A 24,748-nucleotide genomic window follows, 5' to 3' on the forward strand; every position below is an offset into this window, starting at 1 on the left:
TCCAGTTGCCTCAATTTTTGTCTGTGGAGGGAACCCACAGTGTCAGTCTCATAAAAGCCCTGCGTTAGAAGATCAATCTTGAAAGAGCTTGTTGTGAATCTTATTAGCCTGGCTAATAAAGTTAGACCTCTGCACATTTGAATCCTTGTCGTTTTTTCTAATAAAAAATTGTCTTTCAAAACCACATTAACCACTGGACCTCTGTCCTCACCAGGTGTCATGGATATGGGAACCCATTGATGGTCAGAGGGACAACATAGCTGTATACCACCCCATCTACGGACAGAGTTTCCCCAACTTGTCCTTCAAGGACCGGGTGGTCTTCCTCCACAACAGTCTGGAGAACCCGTCCATTAGGATTTCTAACCTAAGAATGTCTGATGCCGGCCGGTACACCTGCGAGTACGCCACCTACCCCTCTGGGAATGAACAAGGGACGACTACCCTCATCATGCTTGGTGAGTACAGAGTTTATGTGTCCATGTCAACATTGCATATACTTTCTTACTCCAAGCTGCTGTATATTTCAGGTGCAGCTGAGCTCTTAGAAAATAAGCACCTTAAAGGCTTAGAGTACCAAAAGGTCAACAGTATTTCCACTTTTCTGCAAAACAGGACCTTGCTTCAAACAGGTCTTTCAGAAGCTGTTCTGATACATCAACCTTGACAGCCTCCCCGGCCACAGCCTCAGATCCAAAACCTAAGAAGAAGCAATAAAAAGCATTTGACAAGTATCCTTGGTTTATAGTTAGATGCCGAACGAAAAACAAAGAAGATGGATGAGAAAGATTCAGATAGGAAACACCTACTTTCTACATTTTAATCAAGTAATGCAGGGAATACGCAGCTGAAATCCCTCACATGGCTGATGTTCATTTATTTTGAACAATAACTAGAAGTAATGTGAATTTATTTGATAGCTGGATCCATTTAGTAAGAAAGTGATTTGGCGGTCAGCATCCCTTCTGCTGTTTTTTTTTTTTTTCCTTTAGTTGACTCGCTTACACAACATTGTATTGTTCAGTTAATTAGAGTTAGGTCTGCTTTGAATTAATTACTTTTTGAGCACCTTCTCACCATAAGCCATCACTGTGTATGAAAAGTACCCAGTGGCAGTGACATAGTCAGTAATTGTGCTTCTGACTCTTATTGTGACTGACTTCACTAAAACCTCACACCCATATCACATCAAATACAGATGTCATTAACACAGACAAGCTCTGCGTGTCTTGATCACACAGCCGTTGTGTCAGGAAAGCCTGGATGAGGAAAATTAAACAAATTGCTGCATATGACAATACAACGATCATAGAGAAAATGCTCAGAGCTTGCCTGAGAACCACCATGTTTTTGAGTTCTCTTCAGAGCCAAAGTAATCCAGTGATAGCAGTTTGCACATCCATGGATATAATTAGCAAACAGGAACAGATAATATCGAATTCTGCATCCTTTTATGGGTGCCAATTTGCAGAAATGTAAAGAAATCTAGTCTTAGAGTGATAGCCCACAGCTAAGTCAGTGAGCACAGGGGAACATTAGCTTCTTGTTTACATTCCCTAAAGCCCCCTGATTATAGAAACTGTCATTTCAGAGCTTTTCCAAATACCCCTCAAATAGAAGTAAGACAAAGAATATTAATATTAACCTCTCCATGTTTTTGGTTGTATGTATTTCTGTGATGTAATTAAGCCTCCGAATGGCTTGAATCATCTTGTTTCCTTTATTCCTGGAACAGTGGCACATTCCTCTGCCATCCATTGGTTGATATTTGCCCAGTGTGTTGAACCTGTGGACACACAGACGATGATGATCAGGGGTGGTGGTGGTACTGGGAGAGTGATGGGGGCGGGGGGGCACTGTCAGGGTACGGTTGTCTTGATTTTCTCCCTATTAAATGGTAAGTTGTGTAATACGTAATTAGTGTGAGGGATGATACTACACACACCGGCTTGCAGAGTCCCATTTATCAACAGGCTGGACTACTGCAAACATGCAGCAAATACATCCCAGAACGTGAAATCTGGAGAATTGCTCAAAGTTACCTCACTCTCTTAATTTCTGAAACTGAGTGGACGTTTCGTTGCTGACGCATCCTGCTTGTAATCAGAGACAGCTGGTGTTATTCATCCACCCACATGTCCTCCCATTTGCACTGCTAGTACAAAGGAATCAGATGCCCGGTGCCTTTCTCTCGCAGCACTGAGGAGGCTTCATTCTTGAATTTGAATAACAATAGTCCCCTACTGTGTTTATAGTATATGGCCATGGCAGCAGAGTCTATACAATACAGAGCTCATACAGTCAGAGCTGCCGTTATAATGGTTGGCTCGGGGAAGGATCTCAGACAATGCAAGTTGAAAAGAAACATTCCATGTACTAAATTAATATTATATGCAGTTTATTGCAATCTGCCTTTTGCTTTTTAACTTTTTTTTATCATGTCAGTTTTGTATGTCAGGGTGAGATGTGGGAAACGTCCTCTTTTTCTTGCACAAAAATTGAGTGCAATTTCATAACATTTTATTTATTTGATCCCAGTACGGTCAAAAGAAAACCTTGAGGTGAGCTGGATTTCTCATAGAAATTGATATGTGAAAATGTGTAAAGCGAGTGTGGTGACACTGTGTAGTTGCTGCCTGAAATGTGGGACCAGAGACATGCTAACGCTACAACTTACACTTAAATAGTGCACACGGACTCTCCTGTAGCTCTCTGTAGAGACACTGAACAATGAGCAGGCAATAATGATATGAATTAATTACAGTACTTCAGTAGTCACAAGAGGTCAAAACTCCAGCAGCATTTGTAGTGTGAACAACTGGACCTTCACGGCCACAAGCCAAAACATGTCAGCCTGACAAAGTTATTACTGATACGACATGAGTTGCAGGAGTTTGGGCCTCTCCAGACTTCTTCCCTTCTTCATACACCTTGGAAGTAGGTTGGGAAGCTGTACCAGAAATCCCTGCTCTCCTGCCCCAGTTGCTGCAGCCAATATAGTTCATAAAAAGAAGTGTTTTACAATTCCTTTTGTGTTCCCCCAACTGGACCAGCAATATTTTCCCCAGTAGTTTTTATAAGTAAACCTTCACACAACAATACAAAATCCATCCTGGAAGCTTCTCTCTCAGAGAACAGAGCACACAGGAGATGCAGAAGTTGGCTGTATTGCAGAGAAAATACGTAGAGATATTCTGGCGGGCTTGCAGATGGATGTGGGCTAAGCCTCCTAAACTGCTGCTGCTGGCACAAAGCACAGTAGACTGGGAAATACCTGCTGGAAAGCTCACTGACTCGCCTTTTGTCTGGAGTTATAGCAGTGTACAGCAGTGCCAGGCTCTTTGGGACAGATTCTGGCAAACAAAATATTTCAAAGTCACTGGAAGACACATTTTAACTTAGAATCCATATGAGCCAATCACATTAGCCCTTATCGAATCCACAACTGCTGGCAGCCAATTGTATTACATCATATTGGATATAAAACCACCAGCATCCCAATCATATCACAACTTATTTAAGTACGAATACATAATCCTGACAGCCAATTGCGTTATAACTTATTGGATACAGCACCACCAGCAGCCAATCTTATTACCACTTATTGGGGTGTGAATACAGAATCACTCACTTGGCAGTGAGTGACATCATATCTTTATTATTATACTGCATCTTATTGGATGGTGTAGCCAGCAGGACATAAACACATTCACGCAGGTGAAGGAGAGTCTAGTAGATCAGTAGCCTGTTATAAGTGTTTAAGCCAACACAGTTAAAAATTGTCCGCATTGTTTTGAATTTAAAGACGTCGCTGTCCAGAGGTTGGAGGAGAACTGGCTGGACTCCACGGGTCAACAGAGTCAATAAGTGGTAGATTGGAGTGTAGCTTCTGCAAATGTTTCACTCAGCCAGACTCGGGGGTGGTGCTGACCTTAATGGGTGGAGCCAAAGACTTTTTTCTGGCAAAGTAACATCAGTGAAGCCGAATGAAGAAGACTGCAAACAGGCCATGAAATGAAGACTGGAAATCTGGCACGTGCATTGAAATGCAGTTTAGCCACAAGCCATGTCCTGATTACATACCATATTCTAGTTCTTTTTTCACTTCATGTAATTATTAAGGACGTGAAAGACCAACAGACCACACAGCCGTCTGTTACATGTAACATGGCAGTTCCATGTTTCATTAATTATCGTCACTTGCAATTTGTGGATATCTTAACGAGTCCAACGGGGCTCTTATATGCTCATGCATAGATTATTAGTACGTCTCTTTGATTAGAGAAATGTGTCAAAATGGATGTTCATGTTGCAAAGTGCAGCTCGTATATCACAAATTTGGTGAGATGGGGGAGGCTGGTTAGCTGCTTACACAAGGCAAAGCAAACGGTTTCAAACTTTGACCGTCTTGGTAACTTTGTCATCAGTTTAGTCTTTCATGATGTTATGGTTTAATGAATAAGAAAGTACTGCCACTTATATTTTCTCAATCTTAATTTGGCGCAAAGGATTGGCAGGTTTTATTGTTGTTGAACTCAGCTAATGAGACTCAGAAGTGTCTCTCTGCATGTACATTCCTGCTGGTGATCCAGTGGTTTTGGCCACTGAACATAGGAATAAATGCTCTCCTCCTCCCAAACCAGCTGCTCTACATGCGTTCTTCACTAAATCATTATGACCCTTATGGGTCCAGTCAGCTGCTCAGTGGTCAACAGCAGTAAGACTGTGGTTGTACGAGGCAGGTCCCAGGTCAACAACTGTGTTAGAATGAGAAATGGGGTCTGGCTCTGAAGAAACCATGTGTGTGAGGCGAGCCTTCCCTGGATAAATAAAGGTTAAACAGAAATTATGAAAGTAACCCCTTTTGGCTTGTCAGGACAGTGCTCGGTGCGTTTTAGGCTCCAGCCCTGACGACATGCCACGGCCAGTATTTGTTCAGAATACAGAGTGGTATTATTCCAAAACCATGTCTTAATTAAATTAGAATATCTTGACTGTCTGTATGTGAGGAAAAGATAAAGATAAATCTCCAAACACTTGCAATGTCCCAATCAGCAGATGTACCAAAACTACAATAACAGATGCTGCTTGCAACAGCGTTCACCGTTCTATACATTGTTGAGTTGTTGATAACAGACAGAAGAAGGTAAAAAAGAATCCTTTGAGTTTTGCATTTGCCCTCAAACAGCAGCACTGAATCAGTCAAAATGCAGTTAAGTACGGCAGCAGAAAGGGTCTTGAAATGTGAGGCCTCAAGGTGCTTTTTGTATCTGTGTTCAAAGGCAAGTCGGAGCTGGGTTTAATAGTCAGAATGAGTGTTTTCAGCCTTCAGTTTTGTTTTTGCATAAAAATAGTCACTTTGGAATTTATTTATCTATTTATTTATGTGTTTATTTGGATGTTTATAGTAGCTTTTAGGCACTTAACTGGTGCTCTCAAGCCTAAATTATCTAAATTAGTCTCAAGATTAAATTAATGCGTTTTGTCAACATTTCTAGCAGCCAATAATGAGTTGTCAAAACAACACAGACAACGGAATAATTGCAGTATAAACTATTCCTTTGTTCCTTGAATATTCATGTATTGTTAACAGTTGAGGAGACGTAGAGAGCCAAACAGATGTTTTTCCCAACAATGTCTGGATATATTCAGCAGCCGTGTGTCAAGCTGAGAGAAGATGTTTACAAACCTGGGCAGCTGGTGAGACATGAATTCGAAAAATTTAACAAGATCCAGAAGCCTTTATTGATTTTTGGCTAATGTATGCAGCATAGTAGAAAATAAAAAATACATCCCTTGGCTGCCTTCATCAGGGCACAGCAATGAATAAATCCATGTTTAGAGAGGAAAAGGAGAGAGGAGGAGGAAACGCTGGCATGTGCCACTAGCCAGGGCTGCGTCTGCTCTGCAGGCTCAGTTTCAGTGTTACCAGACATCATTTGGTGATCCTACTTCATGTTTCCACTCTGAGCTTGAACCAATGATGTTTACTACAGGGGTCACAGCTCTATAGCTCTAAAGGTCAAATGAAGGTCTTTAGAAAGGAGTCCGGTTTAGTTTCTGTCTCTTTCCTTGACTCTTGTTTTGTCTGTAAATTTGTCATCCATTAACACGTCTGGAGAAGCTTGCTCGGGACGCTTTCTTTAGAAAGCCAAGCTTCTCCAGTCAGCGTAAGAAAATATCACAACACAGGACGTCAGAGATGACTTCAAATTAGACTTGTGGCCATGCAGACACCCCTGTGAGGCTGGAATGAGGCACGGCAGAACTTTGAGCTAAATGTTAACATACCCACAAAGACAATGCTGTCATTCTGATGTGTGTCAGATCTAGATGAATGTCAGGGGAACATTTCTGACTTTACCAAACTAGTTTACTAGACCAGTGGTTCTCAAACCTTTTCACATCAAGGACCCCTAAACGGACACAAATTAGACCGCAGATCCCATTTGATAAGAGTTTATCCAAGGGTCCCCAATCCGATAAGAATTAGTAGATGTTTCATTTCATTGTGTTACAAAAGTTAGTAGACCATAACCTCTGGGAGCCCATGGCACTCTATGCTTTAGTTAGTTGGCCTACAGTGGTGGACCAGCCCACTGCCGTCCATAGAGCCAGGCAGCTAGCATAGATCAAAATGTTGGAAGATTTCAGTAACTGCACGCAGCAGCTCAACCCACATAGGAGATGATTCCCGGTCAAATTGGTTGACTTAAGGATGTAAATGGGTCAGTTATGGCAATAGCAACGGGGCTTTGGTCCAAAAATGGCTCATCTCTAACCAACCACCCACAAGCTATGTGCAACATTTGGATACTGGGCCAAGTGCAACAAACCACTTGTAATCTGGTGTAGAGCTGGGTCTCCAAAAGGCCACAGTGTGCTGGGGTCTGGCCTACTTCTGCGCACCGTCAAGGTTAACATGTCCTTGCAGCCAGATTGCAATGGCTTCATCACTGATATTGCAGAGTGTGAGCCAAATGTAAGTATTACTGTGGGTTAGTATTGGGCTTCACTAATTTGCTTTCTTGGTGTCTGCTTGGTTTCTACACAAACTCTGTGACTATGACAGATGCCAGCTGTCCTGTGTGAATGCCACCTTAATTCAGCAACAGACGCGGCTTCACATTCAAATCTTCAAATCTTACAAATCTTCTCGCTTGGCAGATCCTCCCAACTTGTTTATGATGCACACTGGCAATCTTCCAGTCACAAGCCTTGTTCTGTCACTGCTGCCAAGGTGAAAGGAAAGACTTAGAGGAGTCTCAGATTCAAGTTAGGGCAAGCATCTGCCTTTCTGAAGGGTGCTGTGAATCCCTACCAGTGACGGGGACAGTGTTTCACAGCGAATGCCTCTTGCAAGCAAATGGCCCGTAATGAACATTCTGAAGTTTGAAGTCGAATAGTTTCTAGAGTGCAAATCATACATCCATATTGTAATCTGCAAATGAGAGTTTGGAGAAGTTTATAACTGCAATATCTCTGTTATAAAAACCACAGTCCTTTGTGACACACTCATCAAAATGCAATTTGAATACTCACTTTCCAAAGCATGTGGTGAGTATAGCTTCCACAGGACTGTGTTCACCTTTTGAGCTTTGTAAGTGCTTGGTTTCATAAACCAAACACACCTCATGCAGTTAACGATGTTTGGAAACATCACTGTAATGCATTTTTCCTGTCTCTGGCATTCAGCCTGTTGATACTACCACAGGGGGGGTGGGGGCGGGTAAGTGGGGGCTAGCGGTGTTTATTCAGTTCTGTAAGCACGGCCTCCCGCATGCCTTCTAATTACCCTGTACTCAGAATGCCTCAGACTAGGAGTAGCTGTGGGCTCAATTGGATGCAGTGTCACAAACACATCGGGGATGGATACTCGTGACTTGTTAAAGACTGCAGATCAATCCAGCCCTCTTTCTGTCACTCTGCTCTCCTCTCCTCTCTCCTCTGCATGGTCAGTCTCTCTGTGTTTATGTCTTTTCATTTTGTGTCCCCTCTCTTTTCTTATGCTTATCTCCTTCATGTCCAAACCCTCTCGTCTCGCTTCGTCTCAGCTCTCCATGTCTGTTCCTGCTCTTTGTTTCATCTCCTGTCGTAGGATATCTCTGGTTTTCAGAGAGATAGGATGTAAGTGTATGTATGTTTAAGATCTCACTGTCTGGAGTTGGATTTAGGATCAACTTTAAAGCCAGTTAAAATAATAAGGCATGCAGCAGCATACAGCTTTGATGTGTAATCAAAGTTGTCATAAAACTAATGCATGAAACTTGCCACAAAGTCAGAGAAGCAGTGATATGTTAATCTCTGACTCACCCAGAATCAGACTGGCACTTTTGTTGCCGTAGTCTGAAGACCTGATCACACCAGAAAGTGTTCCTCACTGTGTCTTTGTTAAATTTGTGGTTTTGGTAGAAAAGAAGAGTTTGGAACAAGATGTTATCCGACCACATCAGAAATAAAGAAAAGTGTGTGTTTAGAAGTGGAGGGTAGATTGAAAAGAGGCAGTCATGGAGAGGACGGGGACACAATATTGTTTAAATATGGACATAATGGTGCCCGATTTTACAGTCTCTCCTGAAAAATATGTTTCACTCAGTTGTTCATATGAAACGTGACAGAAATATCTGTGTCAAGAATGAAAAAAGAGCTCTAGAGAAAAGTTCAAGTCTCCTTCTCACCTCCACACAGCGTGCTTCATAGTGCGAAGTGTGTGTGACTGTCCGATGTGTGTTGTAGCTTTTAGAAAGTTACCACAGTCCAAGCTAGCAGGAAAGAGACAACACTATACTAATGTTTGTGCTCTTTTGATTCATTCCTCATCTTTGGAGCCATTTATACTCAGAATGTGAGAAACAAATAGATTTCTCCATTTTTCATGCTCTGACTTTGTTTTCTTAAAGGTTATTACTGTCAAAACAGCCTGCCACTGGTTAACTGCCCAAATTTACAGGTCAGAGTTCACCAAAGTAGAACCTGATGCAAAACACTGGAGCAAAGCCTGTCCCTGGGAGCATATCCATGAGTTTTCTCTGAAATGTCCTGATTTAAATGCTAGTCTGACTCTGCCTCAGAAATCAGAGCTCTAATAGATGCATTAAAGTCTGGTCAGTGTTCACAGTTGTGAAGATGCTAAGGGCTAATGCCATACCTAACATTTGAAGGTCTGTTGGTGGTGTGTTTTTCTCATTATCATGAGTAACTGCCCGAATCAAAAAGCATAGCACTATGTTGAGATATTTGCAGCCCGGAGTTGAGCAGAGTTTGACTACAGAAGACTTTCAACTATTTACAAAAACTGATAGTAGTATAAACTTTAGTGTCAGTCCCTTAGAATCAAACAGCATGGACTACTTTCTTGACTGTGTAGAAAGAAATTCACAAGGAACACACAGACGAACCAATTTCTCTGCTGACAGTGTCCTCAATAAATCAGCAGGCAAAGCCCTGAAAAAAATGTGTTTTCAAAAATTGCCCGACTAAGTAAAATCTTTCAATTCTAGTACGTCCATTACTGACTCTGCAGACATACATACAGCGGATTGCAAGGCATTTAGGGGAAACTTACTAGATCACACTCTGCACAACAAGTTGACGCATGTTTAAGATGAGTGGGTATAAAAAGTAAATTGCAGCACTTGACATCATGGAATAATGGAATTCACTGACATTTTCAGATTGATTGATAGTTTAGAAGTTGGGTTTTTCCTTTTAAGAAGAGGAAGAACATTTCCATGGAACATTGCCACTTTATAGAACAAGTCCAGTTTGATTTAACAAAGCTAATGTGATGGGAGAAGGAAAAGCAATGTTTTGCATATCACTGTTATAAAGTGCAGCCTGGTAACTGTTGCTATGTCTAACATTTCATTTCAGATGGGAGACTACCTGCAGTGTCAAAAATACATTATAATTCAGCCAAAGATGTGACTGTTTTTCTTCTACTTCGTTCTCTGAGAAGTAGGAGTTTCATAAGCATGAGAGGGATGAATTTTTTCTGGGTTATTCTAAGAGCATACTGGCTGTTATTCGATCATGAAGAAATATAGATTGGATTTAAAGAGTCTATTGCTATATAGGTCCTGTAAGACCTTTAAAGGATCTAGCAGTATTTTCTTCTTCTGTCTCTGTGGTGTTGAGTGGCATAGGGTCACACCAGAGGGTCCTCACCCTCTCAGAGTTTCATTACAGTCACAGTAGGATGCCATGGTGAACTGTATATGCACAACAAACTGATTGAACCTCCTCCTTCCTGCGCTCCTCTCGTTTTTCCTCCTCTGCCTCAGGTTTGATGTCCCTCTCCTTTCACCTTTTATGTTTTTCTTCTCTCTACTGCTGCTGCCATTTTTCTTTTCTCTGCCCCCCCCTCATCTTCACTCTCTGATTGTCTGACTCTTGCTCTCTGGTTTCTGTGTCTTTATGTCTTTTCTCACTTGTCTTTCTCCTTCTCCGTCTCCAGCCAAGCCGAAGAACTCAGCCAACGTTGTGACCGTCCAGGCCGGATCCAAGTCGGTGGTGGTGGCCCAGTGTGAGGCGGCGGATGGCAAACCGGCAGCCACCATCAAGTGGCTGGCGTCGGTTGGAGGCAACCACTCAACCAGTACCACGAACGGGCCTGACGGCACGGTGACCGTACGCAGCGAGTATCGGCTGGTTCCCACACCGGCAGATAACGGCAGAGAGGTGACCTGCATGGTCGATCAGAGGACGCAGGAGCGGACGTGGGTTCACAATGTCAAGCTCTCTGTGGAGTGTAAGGATGACGCACATACACACTAACCGATAGCTTCATCTTGAACATTAATGATGAATGGTGCAGGGCCCTGGGGGGATACTTTATTAGGTATAGGTGTACAAGGGAATTGGAATTGTTGTGTGGATCCTTCACTCCAATATGCAAAAGCAACAATAAAAACACTTGGTTGGATCCAGAAGTAACCAGCTCCAGACACAGAACAGTGCTTTGCCAGAGCCTGTAGGCTTTTACTTTGGCAACCTTCTGCAGAGCCTTTATCACTAATCTATAAACATTACACAAATTACCAAATATAAAAACGATTAGTCCACATTTATATCCAAACTGTGAGACAGCAATGATGAGGAAATGATACTGAAATGTTAGTGTGCAGCATTTTCTCCACACACTCCCCTTCCAAAGCACTTCCTAGTCACTCCTCTAATGAGCTAAATAAAAAAACAAAACAAAAAAACATCTGGTCTATTTCCTGCAATGTCTGAAAACACACTGTCAGTTTTGCTTAATTTAGACATTGTGGGTATAACACAAAAATGTATTGTTAACTTGATTTCTATAATGTATGGCTGTGTAAAGGCCCATGTGCTTACAGCACAGCAGCCCTGCAGAGTTTGATGATTGTTCTTTTAGGATTTTTGGTCTCTTGGAGTGTAGGAAATCAAGATTGCACATGTTTACACCCAGATGTGCACTCACACATTGCTTTCATCGAATCCATTAAATTCCACTCTTAATTAACATGAGATTGAAAAGTTAGACAGGTTCAGCGTAGCTTAACACAACTGTCATTCGTGTGTCTTTGCTGCTGTTCCCTGTAAAGATGGAGCAGAGGCATGTGCAGCGTCTTGTCATAATCTACAGTTTTTTACATGGCACACACGCAAACATGCGAAACATACATACGTAATCAAATCTGCTTGTTTGCAAGAAATAATGAGGAAAACTTCTACGTGAACATAAGACCTCTGGCTATACACACACTCACATACACGGGGTCACGCCTGTCTGTCAAGCATTCAGAGTATCTTTACATACACAAACTCTGCATCTCCGTATGTGTGTGAACAGATTTGGCATCCATGTGTGCGGTGTGTGTGTGTGTGTGTGTGTGTGTGTGTGTGTGTGTGTGTGTGTGTGTGTGTGTGTGTGTGTGTGTGTGTGTGTGTGTGTGTGTGTGTGTGTGTGTGTGTGTGTGTGTGTGGATCTCATGCACAGAGTTGGTCCTCACAAAGATAGAAGTACCACAGCACACACACACACACTTACACACCGTGACTCCTCGCTGTGTATGTGTTAGTTTAGTGATGGTGTGAAGGATCATGTCTCCTGTCTGCGGTGTAACTCAGATCAGCTTTTATAGGTCAACACTCTCTAGGAGGAACACACACACACACACACACACACACACACACATATATCTAATAATCTACACAACAAGAACGACATCTGGTTTATTTGCTGGTTTTGTTCATTTGTTTTAAAAGTCACCGTTTCTACAGTCTATGGCTGTGTAAAGGCCCGTGTGCATGCAGTACAGCAGCCCTGTGATTAGCATGTCAGAGTCTCTAACAAGTATTGGAATGGGATGAAAACAGTAAGTGCAGAGTGGGTTATTGCCACTTTTATGTACATGATAATGAGGGACATGTTTTCACTCCCAGTGTTTGTGCACTTGGCACTTAATTTATCCCGGGGGCAGGTCATTATGCTATGAGCTACTTGGACTTGCCTCCAGCCTTTTTTCTTTTATTCACCTGCCATTTGTTTACCACATGATCCCCAGTTAGCCAATCTATTAACTGCTACAGTCACCTGTAGCTAATTTACATTTCGTTAAAGTGCCCTGGTATGCATGCATTACATTTAGCCCACCATTATGACTTAGAAGCTGCTTTTCATTTTTGCTATTATGATTCTGTGTTGCTGTACCACAGCGGGGCGGCGTGCACTGCATTAATTGTAGCATCCGTCAAGGTGTTTGTGTTCACCACCATTTCTCCTTAGTTGTTAATTTCTAAGCAGATTGTGACAAATGAATCCAGATTCTGAAATTACACTCAAAATGAGGATAGAAGAAACAAATGACTGTGGTAATGCCCATCTGAAACCTAAGCCCAGACTTTAATAACTGCTCCTAAAGAGGAAGTCGCACAAAACATTGACACTTGAGAATTTTCACCTTTTTGTTGTTTTAGTACTTTTGCCCTTTTGGAGCATAGAAAATCAAGACTACAGATGTTTAGACACAAATGTGCACACACACACACACGGCTCTCATCTAATCCATTAAATTCCATTCTAATTTACATGGGATTAAAATATTAGACAGGTTCAGCACAGTTTTACACAGATTTAGAGATGCTGACAGCAGTGTCTCAATTGTGTGACCTTGCTGCCATTTCCTGCAAAGATGGAACAGATTGTGTTTGCTCAGCCTCTTGGTATAATCTGCAATTATTAGCCACACACACACACACACACACACGATAACACACACACACACACAATCAAACTGCCAGTCAAGCTATAGCAAGAAATAATGAGAAAAGCATATAAAAAAAATGATTCTCCACGAACCCGTTACCTCTGGCTATACACACACTCACATACAAGAGGTCATGACTGCCCATCAAGCATTCAGAGTATCTTTACATACACAAACTCTGCATCTCAGCATGTGTGTAAACAGATCTGGCATCCATGTGTGCAGTGGTTGTGTGTGTGGGAGTGTATGTGCACATGTATTTACATTGTGTACACATATATAAACATGCATTCATTCAAATAAGCACACAAATAAGGCTGAGGGCTCTCACCTGTCAGGCTGTCAGTGTGCACGCTGTAGAACTGGAATACAAGAAGACACGCAAACGTGTTTGTACTTGTTAGGACGCCGGTTCGTTAGCCTCCATCTTAAATTTTAAAAACAGTTTTAATAGAGGGGAGGGTCGGCAAACGTGTCCTCATGCACAGAGTCGGTCCTCACAAAGATAGAAGTACCACAGCACACACACACACACTTACACACCGTGACTCCTCGCTGTGTATGTGTTAGTTTAGTGATGGTGTGAAGGATCATGTCTCCTGTCTGCGGTGTAACTCAGATCAGCTTTTATAGGTCAACACTCTCTAGGAGGAACACACACACACACACACACACACACACACACACACACACTTGCCCTCCTGTCCTGCTGCTTCTTCCTCTCACTGCCTTGACACACTGTCCTCTTCTCTCTGTCACTCTCTCCCTCTTTCTTGTTCAGTCTCTCTCTCGGTCTTAGGTTTTTAACATGAAAAAGGTGAAGGAAAAGGGAGCTGAGCTCGTCTGTTCTGCCTGTTTTAACTTCCTACACACATCACTTTGGTTTTCCCTCACTTTAACATAAGACTCTTATGAGAGTGACGCTAACTGATTTTCTCATCCCTCTGGCATAAGAGTGCCTTGATTTTGAGGGGAGAAAAGCTCTTTCAGGTAGTGAGGTTTTCTTTTGCACATTCTTGACATTTTTACTTAGGAGCTTACACACATCACCGTACACACAAGGCATACCATTTCTTTTCTGCCTCGTATTGAAGTTTTAGTTTGTGATGCAACATTTTGACACATCTCAAAGTGGCAGCGATTCTTGAAGACCCACCATGTTGTGATTCCTGTTGTCATTTTCCTTACCACAATCTTCCAGTGCGCTGCGCACACAGTCCCTTCATGTGATGAAAAGACGCTCTAGACTGTGACCCAACCATTTCATATGCCAGCTTTCTCCACAGTTTTCCAGATTTTAGGAAACACACAACTTTGTGAAAAGAGAGAATCTGGCTGAAAACCAGTGGCTAGCTTCTGTCCTAGTAAGGTAGCCCGCTTGTGATAGAACACCAGAGATTTGCAAAGTGGAAAGAGCTATTTTGGGTTTTTGGGAGTTGACTAGTGGGTAGCTTCAGAAAGGTTAACCCTTTAATAGCCACCATAGAACAAGCCTGGAGCATTTTAATTTGCTGTGCATCAATACAACCTTTATATCCCAAGTTTTAATAATATGTATAGATTTATGTCCACACTAACTAAATACGTTGCTAAAAAGTGCAATAAACCATAAACTGAAAATCGTTTGTTTTTTATTTTTTTACACATATTTTTCTAAATAAGAAAACCACGTGATAGGTCATGCTCACAACGTGATGACGTATATTCCAACGTAGGAAGCGCAGTGAATACGCGCGGTCTGGATTTGTTGTGTGCACTTTATACTGGACTTCTGCAAACACATTAGTGGAAGGAACCAGCGCTCTGGGACATGAAAGTGTAACTGCTCGGGTTTTATATGCAAGAAGAATGATCGCTCTCTCTTATTTGGTTGTAATTCTACCGGCATTGAAAAGTAGATATGCAAATGAGGTCGCGGGCGCTCCCGTCGGCAAAAAAGGGTTAATGGATCTTCAGTGTGATTTTTTTTTTTTTTTCTTTTCTTTTCTTTTTTTAAGTTTAAGGCCAGAAAATATTGGTGTTATTTTGAATCATGAAAGCTTTTACAGTTTGAGGATCATTCACAGGATGCTCTAAAATCAGTTGGCCTGCTGTTCTGCAGCCTGGACAGCATTCAGTAAGTACTGTGACTAAATAATATCAATGATCCTAAATTTAGGTCTTAAGTCCTCCAGTCCAGTGGACATGAACTTCTCCTGCTTCAGTACAAACGATGAGCAACTGTGTATAAATACAATTAATATGGTTCTTAGATAATAAGTCAAAGGTGCATATGTGAGTACAAAACAATGTAAAAAACATCCAATCATCTTAAAATTGTGAAAGATGTGCTGCCAACGACAGCTGGAAGCTACAGATTACACTGTGGAGAGAACTGATAACACAATCTGCAGCTTGGATTAATTCACCTTTGGATTCTGGGTCAATTGTGGATGAATTTGGCAGCTGTGGTGTTTTACACAAGTGTAACAATGAGGCATCTAGAATTTGCTCCAGCTCTGATCTTTGCCACTGACTGGTTGCAGAAAAAAAGATTTCACTGAAACAAGGCAGACCTCAGTTAAACTGCATGTTTCACTGTTACAGAACATGAAGGGAATCACTTTTAAACAACAAAGCTAGTTAAATCACCACCGTTCTCTCCCAGTTGATAGAGAAGGACTCTGGGGCTTCTGAGGGAACCAGATGATGTCAAGCATAATGTTTCAGTCTCCAGTGTCCTTTATGAACTCCCGCTCTCTCTCTCTCTCTCTCTCAGACCCCCCCTCTGTTTCCATAGAGGGCTACGACAACAACTGGTACGTTGGCCGCTCAGACGCCGTGCTCCTCTGCCTGGCCAACGCCAACCCTGTGCCCACCACCGTCACCTGGACTGCGTAAGAATCACACTCCGTCCATCTGTGCACTTGATCTGTCTCCCTCCGCCTCTGTCGGAGAGAGTGACAGAGTTTCTAATTGTTGCTATAATCTCGACAGAAGCGCGCAAAACAATTCCCCCTCTTTAATGATTATTTCTTAGTACTTTTTTGATAAACACAAATGCTCCTCACATCTCCTCCTGACGGACAGATGGTGTGCTGTGTGTGTATGTGTGTGGTTTTCTTGATGAATATTGAGCAGGGAGACAGAACGGCTGTTCACAAGTCTGTGATTTTGCTCACATTAATGCTGTCTTTGAATACTGCAGTCACAAACAGTCTCTTTTTTCTTGTTTTTCATCTCTATCTTTTCCCATCTTTCTCTGCTTCTTCTTTTCTCATTTTTTTCCTCCTCCTCTCAATGATTTGTCTTTTTGATTTTCATTTTCTTCATCTTGTTTTATCCAATATTTCAAAACATATGGTCTCATCTCTGCTTTTTCTTACATTCCTCTTCCCCCTTCCTCCTTTTTTCTCGTTATCCCTCATTTCTCCTATTTCTTCCTCTCTTCTCTCGCTTTATTGCCTCCTGCTCAACACGCTCCTTCCCTCTTTTCTCTTTTTCTTTTTTGATCTCACCAAATCTCATCCTCACAACCTCACTCCCCCTCCCCCCCCATCCTTATTGCCATCTTTCCTTTCCCTCCTGCTCCCTTCTCTCCAGGGCATCCGGGTCTTTGCCAGACACAGTGATGGTGGAGGGCAACAAGCTGATGGTGAGGAAGGTGGACGACGCCGTCAACACCACTTTCATCTGCGAGGTCAAGAACAAGCACGGGGCGAGCAGGCACCAGATCACCACCAGCGTCATTGGTGAGTCCATCAAGCAGCACACACAGACTCGCTGTACATGTGTGGAGGTGTGCACAGCAGAGACGCATGTATGTGTACCTGCAACACACACACTGGTGATACAGCGCAACATCCCATCAAACAAAACAGGACAGCACATGATCACTGCCTACACACACACACACACACACACACACACACACACACACACACACACACACACACACTGTGAATCGCAGTAGTTAACTGATGCAACTCAACACACCATCCCGTGTGTGTAGGTGCACATGTACAGTCTGGACACTCACACGCTCAAATGGACCAGATTTGCATGCACACACAGGCCACCATCCTCCTCAAACACGTAGATACACTTGCACACATGCATGTACAGAAGCATAAATCTCTCCGTCACACACACACACACACACACACACACACACACACACACACACACACACACACACACACACACACACACACACACACACACACACACACACACACACACACACACACACACATGCTGGGATCAGGACTGATCTGAGAGCTGCAGGGATACTGGTCCCTCTCAATCTTCACATTGGATTTTTTTCATGTTTTCCTCCTTGCTGGCTGGCTTTCAGCGAGGCGCAGCTGAGGCATTTGATTGACCCTTTCCCCACAGCAGGGCCAAATTGCAGGACAAAGGCCAACTCGAAATGTTTATAACTTCAGATCGAAAACCACTCTCTTGAAACTGGAGTACAGAGTACTGGATACAACCACACCATGTCTGGGAAACCGTAGCTCTGCTGGACATAAACTAAAAGTGAATTGTGGTCTATGAGTCTGAGAGAAGGCCCTCGTTACAGCGCTTTGGCCCTGCAGTGGACACGCTGGTGTCGGGGTTGTTGGAGGGTTTCTAAATTCTTCCAAGGGGTTCAAGTTGGTGTGAGCCAGTTTGCCCAGGTTTGCTTTTCTTTCTCTTCTTTCTTGTTTTTTTTCCCTTCTTTGCATCCACCATTTTCTTTACATAACAACTAACACCTAAGCATGAGTGCTCTACGTGCTCTATCTTCCTCCCTTTAAGTTTTCTTTCTTCTTCTACCCCTTCCCCTTCTGTCTGGTAAAAGTATGACGGTTGTGTCTGCATGCAAGTCGATCTTTCTCCTGGGTCTTAACTTTTGACTTTTGCTACTCCGGTGATTCGGCTGCTGTTTCCACAGTGTCAGTTGGGTTTTTTTTCTTTTCCTCTGCCCTCTGATGCTTTCACGCGTTGATCCGACACACACACAAACACCTGCACTCATAGGCACACACACACACACACACACATAAATCCAAGAACATGTCCGCATGCTGAAATGCCTCACTGCACATCAGCAGGCAGGCCTCGAAACCTGTTAGAGTGTCTTTTTTTATCGCCGTGTGTGTGCGTTCCAACAGTGTTGCACTCCACATTGCCTGCTTGACTGGTCAAACTGCTTCCCTTGAATCTTCTACTATTCCTTTCTGAGGAATTAGTTTGAATAATCACCATGTTGAGCTTTACAACAAAAACATAAAAAAAAAAACTTCAACTCTTTTGCCAAAAGACAGAGAGAAAGCTACATTTAGAATATCCGTGGGAAATCGGAGCTGGAGATTTAAATTGTCTCCTCCGAGAACAAAGATGCTTTGTAGCTAGGCGGTGCGTTGGGAGGGATGTGTGGGAGGTTCTGAAGTGGCTAAGCTGCTACTGTTCTTGCTGGAAGCGTAGCATTGTGACTGACTCAAAGCATCAGGGAGGGTACTTTTTCGCCTTCTAACACACACACACACACACATACACACACACACACACGTAAGCTTAACACACTGAAGTCTTTTATAGACGTATGTAAAATCTCTGAGTCCACACAATACTCACAAAGTACACACATACTGAGCACTTTGAGGACTCGCATACATACAAATGATTTATCTTTCCAAGTACCTGAGATCAAGCCCAGACTTTTTGATTCATCCTCCTCTGTGTTAAATGTGTCCTTGGTGTTTCACGGTGTGCTTGTGTTCCACCACAGTTAAATAACTAAATGTGTATAAAGTCATGTAGTGACTTAATCTCTCAGTTTAATATCTTTACTTATAGAAGCGCCAGGACTCAGATTGAACCTGGCAAGGTGTGTGGGCTGACGGAGCTCTTTGCTGAATGAAAAAAAGATGACAGCATGTTTTGTTTGGCAGTTTCAGCTGACTCACTGATTCAAAGTGACTTCCCATGAGTACACAGGGAACTGGTGTATTACCCAAGGACGCTATGACAGAACTTACCTGATAAGAGTGACTTTGGCTATTGTGGGAGTCAAAGCTGTGAACTGTATTTGCACCTTGTTAGTCTCCTCAATCATCATTATAGAAATCCCTTTTTAAAATTATTTTATTTCAGCATGAATAGCATTCTGCAAAATATCAACTTAACCAGTGGAAGCTATTGCAGACCAAATACTTAATTGCAAAATTTGCGAGGTCAATGCCATGTCGAGTCACTGCCAGGGTAGTAACTCAAGCTCAATTATTTTCGGTTGTTGGATAAAGAAAAATAGCCTTCAACTTCATACCAGCTCATCAAAACTCAATAAGTTAGTGTAAAATTAGTGTGTCTGTCTTCATGAAAACACACATTTTATAAAAAGCCTGAACCACTACACCACAGAATCATATAAAGTATTAAATCAGCCCTGTGGAAACGATGCTCATACCTGACAGCACAAACCCTGCATTAGTTGAAGTCCTGATGGTGGTGACAGCAGGTGGATCATGACCTATAACGCCAATATCCCCCAAAATAAAGTGAGCCAGCAGCTCACTCCCCCGGGCCAGCCATCACAACCACATCCAAGTGACGGTTTGGAATTTTTGTCTTTTGTTATTTGTAAAAATCTGAAGGCAGCCCATCAGGAAAACTCCCAGCACTCCAGATGGCCGGTCTGCCAATGGTAGTGAATCAAAAACCGACTGCATCATTTAACTTGCCTTTCTATAAACAATTATACACATGGCTACATGACTCAGTCAGCAACGTGAGTTACTATGTTAGTAAATCACATGCCAGCAGTTAAACCACAAAAGGAAAGAATCATACACCCTTTGAAAACATGATATAGCATGAAAACATTAGAAAACATGATACAGCTTGTCTCTTCTTCCAGTCTGTCACAGAAAATGAGTGTGTTAATAATTTGAAACAAACCAAGAGTAAATTCTTCAAATGAGCTACGAAGCTAAACGCTTGCAAACAAATTGCTGAGCTTGACATTTTGTGCTTGTGCCATGAAATAGTTTTTGTTTAGCATGCGCACAAATCAAATGGTTTTCCACAGGACGGCAGGGCACAGTAAGAGTAAAGTAGGCCGGTTTTGCACAGACAGCAAGTGTGTGTTGTTTCTTTTCAGCTAACCAGCTTACAGCGTCCATTCCTCTCTGCAATAATCACCAATCCATCCCCTGACAACATAACACTGAAAAAAGCACCAGTAACCTTGGTGCATTGTGTTTCTTATAGCTGGTTCACAGTCAAAGCATCTCTGTGGCTCAACAATGGAAAAGACAGTATTTAGAGCTGAACACAGCGAGACATTTCAAACTGGTGTTTTCTCTGTAGTCACCTACAGAGCCATGCATATATTGAGCCAATTAGTTCAAGGCGCAGCTTTGGTTTAGGAAGGAGGCCATTATGAGTTGGCCCCAGCTGACTATTTTACTAAGCAGGCTGACATTATTAAAGTGCAGTGTGAAGCGTGCTGTGAGGTTGCATTCAGAATGCATATAATCATGGCTTGGTATGCCAGGATGCATCTAAACCGCTCTATTCTGACAATTTGAGATTCGTTTTCTGTGACTGTGGTTTTGTAATGAGTGTAGTTCTTTGCACCCTTTTTATTTTGTAGGTCAGCAGGCATGAACGTAACCGTCATCATTAAGACAGTGCCTTTGGATCAGAGTCCTCCTGCTCCTGCAGTAAAAATCAGTTTCCTGAACAAAAAATATTATGAACAAACCACCTGCAAATAACTGCAGTGACAGAAGCCAGTTCTAATCTCACAGCATACGTTCCAAAGGCCCAGGCTCTCAGTAACGTCCCACTTAATAGCCCAGCGCTTTATGTACAAGCACACCCAACTAATTTCTCTGTATTCTGATAAATGGTAGATGAAAGCGCCGTCAAGCAGCTGTCACGTGTCATGATTTCGCCTCAGACTCCACCAGGGGCAGCGTCTTTGAGGAGAAAGACATGTGGGGTTGCATGAGGGAAAAAAGAATGGGGGGGGGGGGGGGAGAGAGAGGGGAGGCAGGAGGGGGAACAGACTCAAGGAGAGAGGAAGAAAGACAAGGAGGAGGATGAGGAGAGGAAGGAAGTGGGGAGGAAGGAAGAGGAGAGGGTGGGATGAAGAAGAGTTGAAAGAAGAGCTTGGATGGCCCTTGGAGGCATTTTGGGAAACCTGATAAATACAGAAACACACACACACACACACACACCTACACACACACACACACACACACACAGTCTATTCCTCTCTTGTATCCTGAATTCTATTGAGTAAACGCTGCTGTAAGACAGCTGGAGATTTTGTTCTTTAGTGTCTTGCTGATGAGAGCAAAATGTGCGCACCCATCTTAATCATTACACACACACACACACACACACACCCAGTATGTTTCACTACACACACACACACCCACACCCACAATGCCACCCTGAACTCCCATTCGTTCACAGGCACATGATGCCAGCTATGCATGGCTTGCTTGGTTTCCACAGAGCCAGCTGGATCTGCCCGGCACATCATGCACAGAGAGGGAGGGAGAGGATGTTGGCAGGAAAAAAACCATCGGAGAGGGGGGATGGGAGGAGATATGAGGTGGGGAGGGCAGCAGAAAAAAAGACAGTGAGATTGCAGAAGGGCTGAAAACTGAGATAAAGGCGAGCACTGGAGGTGTAGAGAGGGTGAAAAAAAAGTAGAAAGCAATGAAGAAGTACAAGCAGAGGAGGCAGCAGCAGGAGAGCGACAGGAAAGTCCTCTAAAAAACTCCCCCGACTTCTGGTCCAGTTTGAAAGAGCAAACTTGCAGGAGGCTGTGACCCCCTCTGTCCTCTACCCTTCTGCCCATCACTCCATCCTTCCCCCCATACATCTAGTCCTTTCATGGAGAGTCCAGCTGGCACCGGGCTGGGGGCTGTTGCTGCCGTTCAAACACACACACACACACACACACACACACACACACACTCGTACACACAGTCACATCTGAGGGGACCAGTGGAGAAGCATTTCCTGGATTGCCTGCGGCAAGCTAGATAGCTGTCCATTGGAAAGACACATTTTGCAGACACGCACACACAGACACACACAAACACACACACACACACACACAAACACACACACACACACACACACGCATACACACAGTGTTTCACACATGCACACACAGACAAATTGGACCATGCAGCTCTGTGCATAAAATAATCAGATGATCTAGCCATGGGGGAAAACGCTGGCACTGACTCTCTTGGACATAAACCCAAAGCTAACCTCTGTACAGGCTTAATGAAATACACACATACAGTAGGCAGATGCACACAGACGGGCTGCAGTGACAGTGGGATACTTGTATCAGTATATTTTAAATATTAGTGCAGCATAACTCAATGCATTCCTCTCCAAGCATTTGATTAAGTCATTTGAGAAATCGGAGGATTACTATTGGATGCTCATTTGTGATCAGCTGGCTGATGTCTCTTAAAGCAACATGGCCTCAAACAAAGATGTGTTCAGTGTGTCGTATCTATCTATATATGTATATGCTGTATATTAGATTACCATAACAATACTTCATCCTTTATATTGACTTATATTGACGACGAGTTAAACTGATTTAAAACAGTTTTCAGGAAGAGTTTCTTCCTTCCGGCCGTCAGGATAGTGAACTATGCCTTAAGCATGTCAGTGCTTTATCAAACCAAACTGGGTCAGTTTTAACACAGTAACTTTAGTATTGTTTAGCACGACCTGTGCCATCCCGGTACTGCAACTAAACACAACGAACGACCACGACAGATAAAATCTTTGAATGTCGAATACACCCAACCTTGTTTTCCTTTACTTATCGGCACAACCACGATAATGTTCTCTGAAGTGTCCTTGTTGTGTGTCACTACCTACATAAGCACACAGAAATGGTGTTATTTTTACAATGCATGCCGCACACCTCAACATCTGAAGTGATTAGCATACAGTACCAGTGCCGAGTATCATTGTTAACTAGTGATTTGCCACAAAAACCTGCTCAGCTCTGCTAAAACATGAAGGTTGAGCCACCCAAGAAGGATATTCTATATATAACACACACACACACACACACACACACACTCATACGTAATGTATGCTAACCACAATGACTCTGTAGCTCTTCCGGGCTTCCGGTATATACAGTATGATGTGTTTCTACAGTAACAGACAGGAAATGGCCGCCTGTTTAGACTGCCAGTCAGATCCCATCTAATTTTCACGTCTTGATGAGGCTGATTTAGTTTCCTGTAGTTTGGGCCCGAGGCCACAAAACTGCATCTGACGGATCGAGCTGCAGAAAAAAAAAGAGCAGCACGGCCTCCTGCTGAAGGTCTCGTAGAGGTGGGAGGACTTTACGTTTGGATCTCGGCTCATTTTGATGGGTTTTCACCTAATTGATATCAATACCTTCAAGCTGCCAAAAACACAGCACAGCAGATGTCTAACCACATTAACTGTTTATCAGCAAAAATTGTAAAGCCCACAGAGGCGCTGGTGAACTATGGTGGTATCCCATAATTGGATAATCACAAATATTTTGGTAAGAAAATACTGTTTGCTTTATTTTGTCTGGAGGGGGGGTTTCTCACAGGATCAATTAGCTGTGTAATAGTTGTTTATTCAGATAATTTGGCAAAAATATTGAAGCCTTGCTCTTTCTTTGTTGTTACCTTATTATTTTAATTACAACCTGTGCTCGTCTCGCCTGTCTGCTGCGTACGTACAGCTGTGATTTATCAAAGCTGGATGGATGTCAGTGGGCTGGTTCCCCCGAAGCGGCTAAAATAAACAGTGTCGTCAGAGCCTCAGTACAGCGCGTTGTGTCCGTCAGCGGTTACTAACAAACATGTTCTATTTTGTACGCAGGCTCAGGTATCAGAAATTCTCTGTGATGAATGTTGAGCTGTAAGTACGTAAATTAAATCCACCAGCTCACAGTCTGGGTGTGAGGGGATGATTTTATCATTTTGTCACAATAATAGCTGCTGTTTTAGGTATTTCAGATGATAGAGGTGGTTGAGGGGCTGCTGTTGTAAATTATGGCTGTTATCTCTCTCTGTTCACACACTATGACATAAAAAAGGGTTTTAATAGAAAAATGGGAATTAGTAACAAATTGCATTCATTTTGTTATTTCATGTGAAACAGACATAGTTGAGGTGTTGAATGATAAATACTTTCGATAATAAAGAATATCATTTCCATGGTGCGAAAATCCTTTTTGATTTAATTGTCATAGCGGTCTACATACTGATCTCCTGTCAGCTGTGTTATTCTGACAGCTCGGGTGAAATCTGGGCAGAAACACTGCGAAGGATTTCATCCAGATGAGCTTCGTTTCCACACTGAAGTGATTTCCTAATGAAATTTATCCCCCTAAAATAATAAGGAGGGGGCTCTATCTGTGTATAAACAGTATTCGTCCCTGACAATCAGAAACAAAGCTGAAGAAATCTGGTAGAAACTTCCAGAAATCACAGAAAAAGCTG

General features: G+C 42.7%; 1 protein-coding gene across 1 annotated transcript in view; it reads left to right on the top strand.

Moving 5' to 3' along the window:
- The window catches only part of pvrl2l (PVR cell adhesion molecule related 2 like), a 253,353-nt gene that overhangs the window by 110,428 nt on the left and 118,177 nt on the right, over positions 1-24,748 (top strand). The window contains exons 3-6 of the mRNA XM_070847043.1: positions 215-458; positions 10,457-10,750; positions 15,997-16,114; positions 16,821-16,969. Of these exons, the coding sequence (XP_070703144.1) occupies positions 215-458; positions 10,457-10,750; positions 15,997-16,114; positions 16,821-16,969 (805 nt within the window). The remainder of the gene's footprint in view (positions 1-214; positions 459-10,456; positions 10,751-15,996; positions 16,115-16,820; positions 16,970-24,748) is intronic.

This window comes from Pempheris klunzingeri, chromosome 16, assembly GCF_042242105.1.
Source record: "Pempheris klunzingeri isolate RE-2024b chromosome 16, fPemKlu1.hap1, whole genome shotgun sequence".
Classification (NCBI taxonomy): Eukaryota; Metazoa; Chordata; class Actinopteri; order Acropomatiformes; family Pempheridae; genus Pempheris; species Pempheris klunzingeri.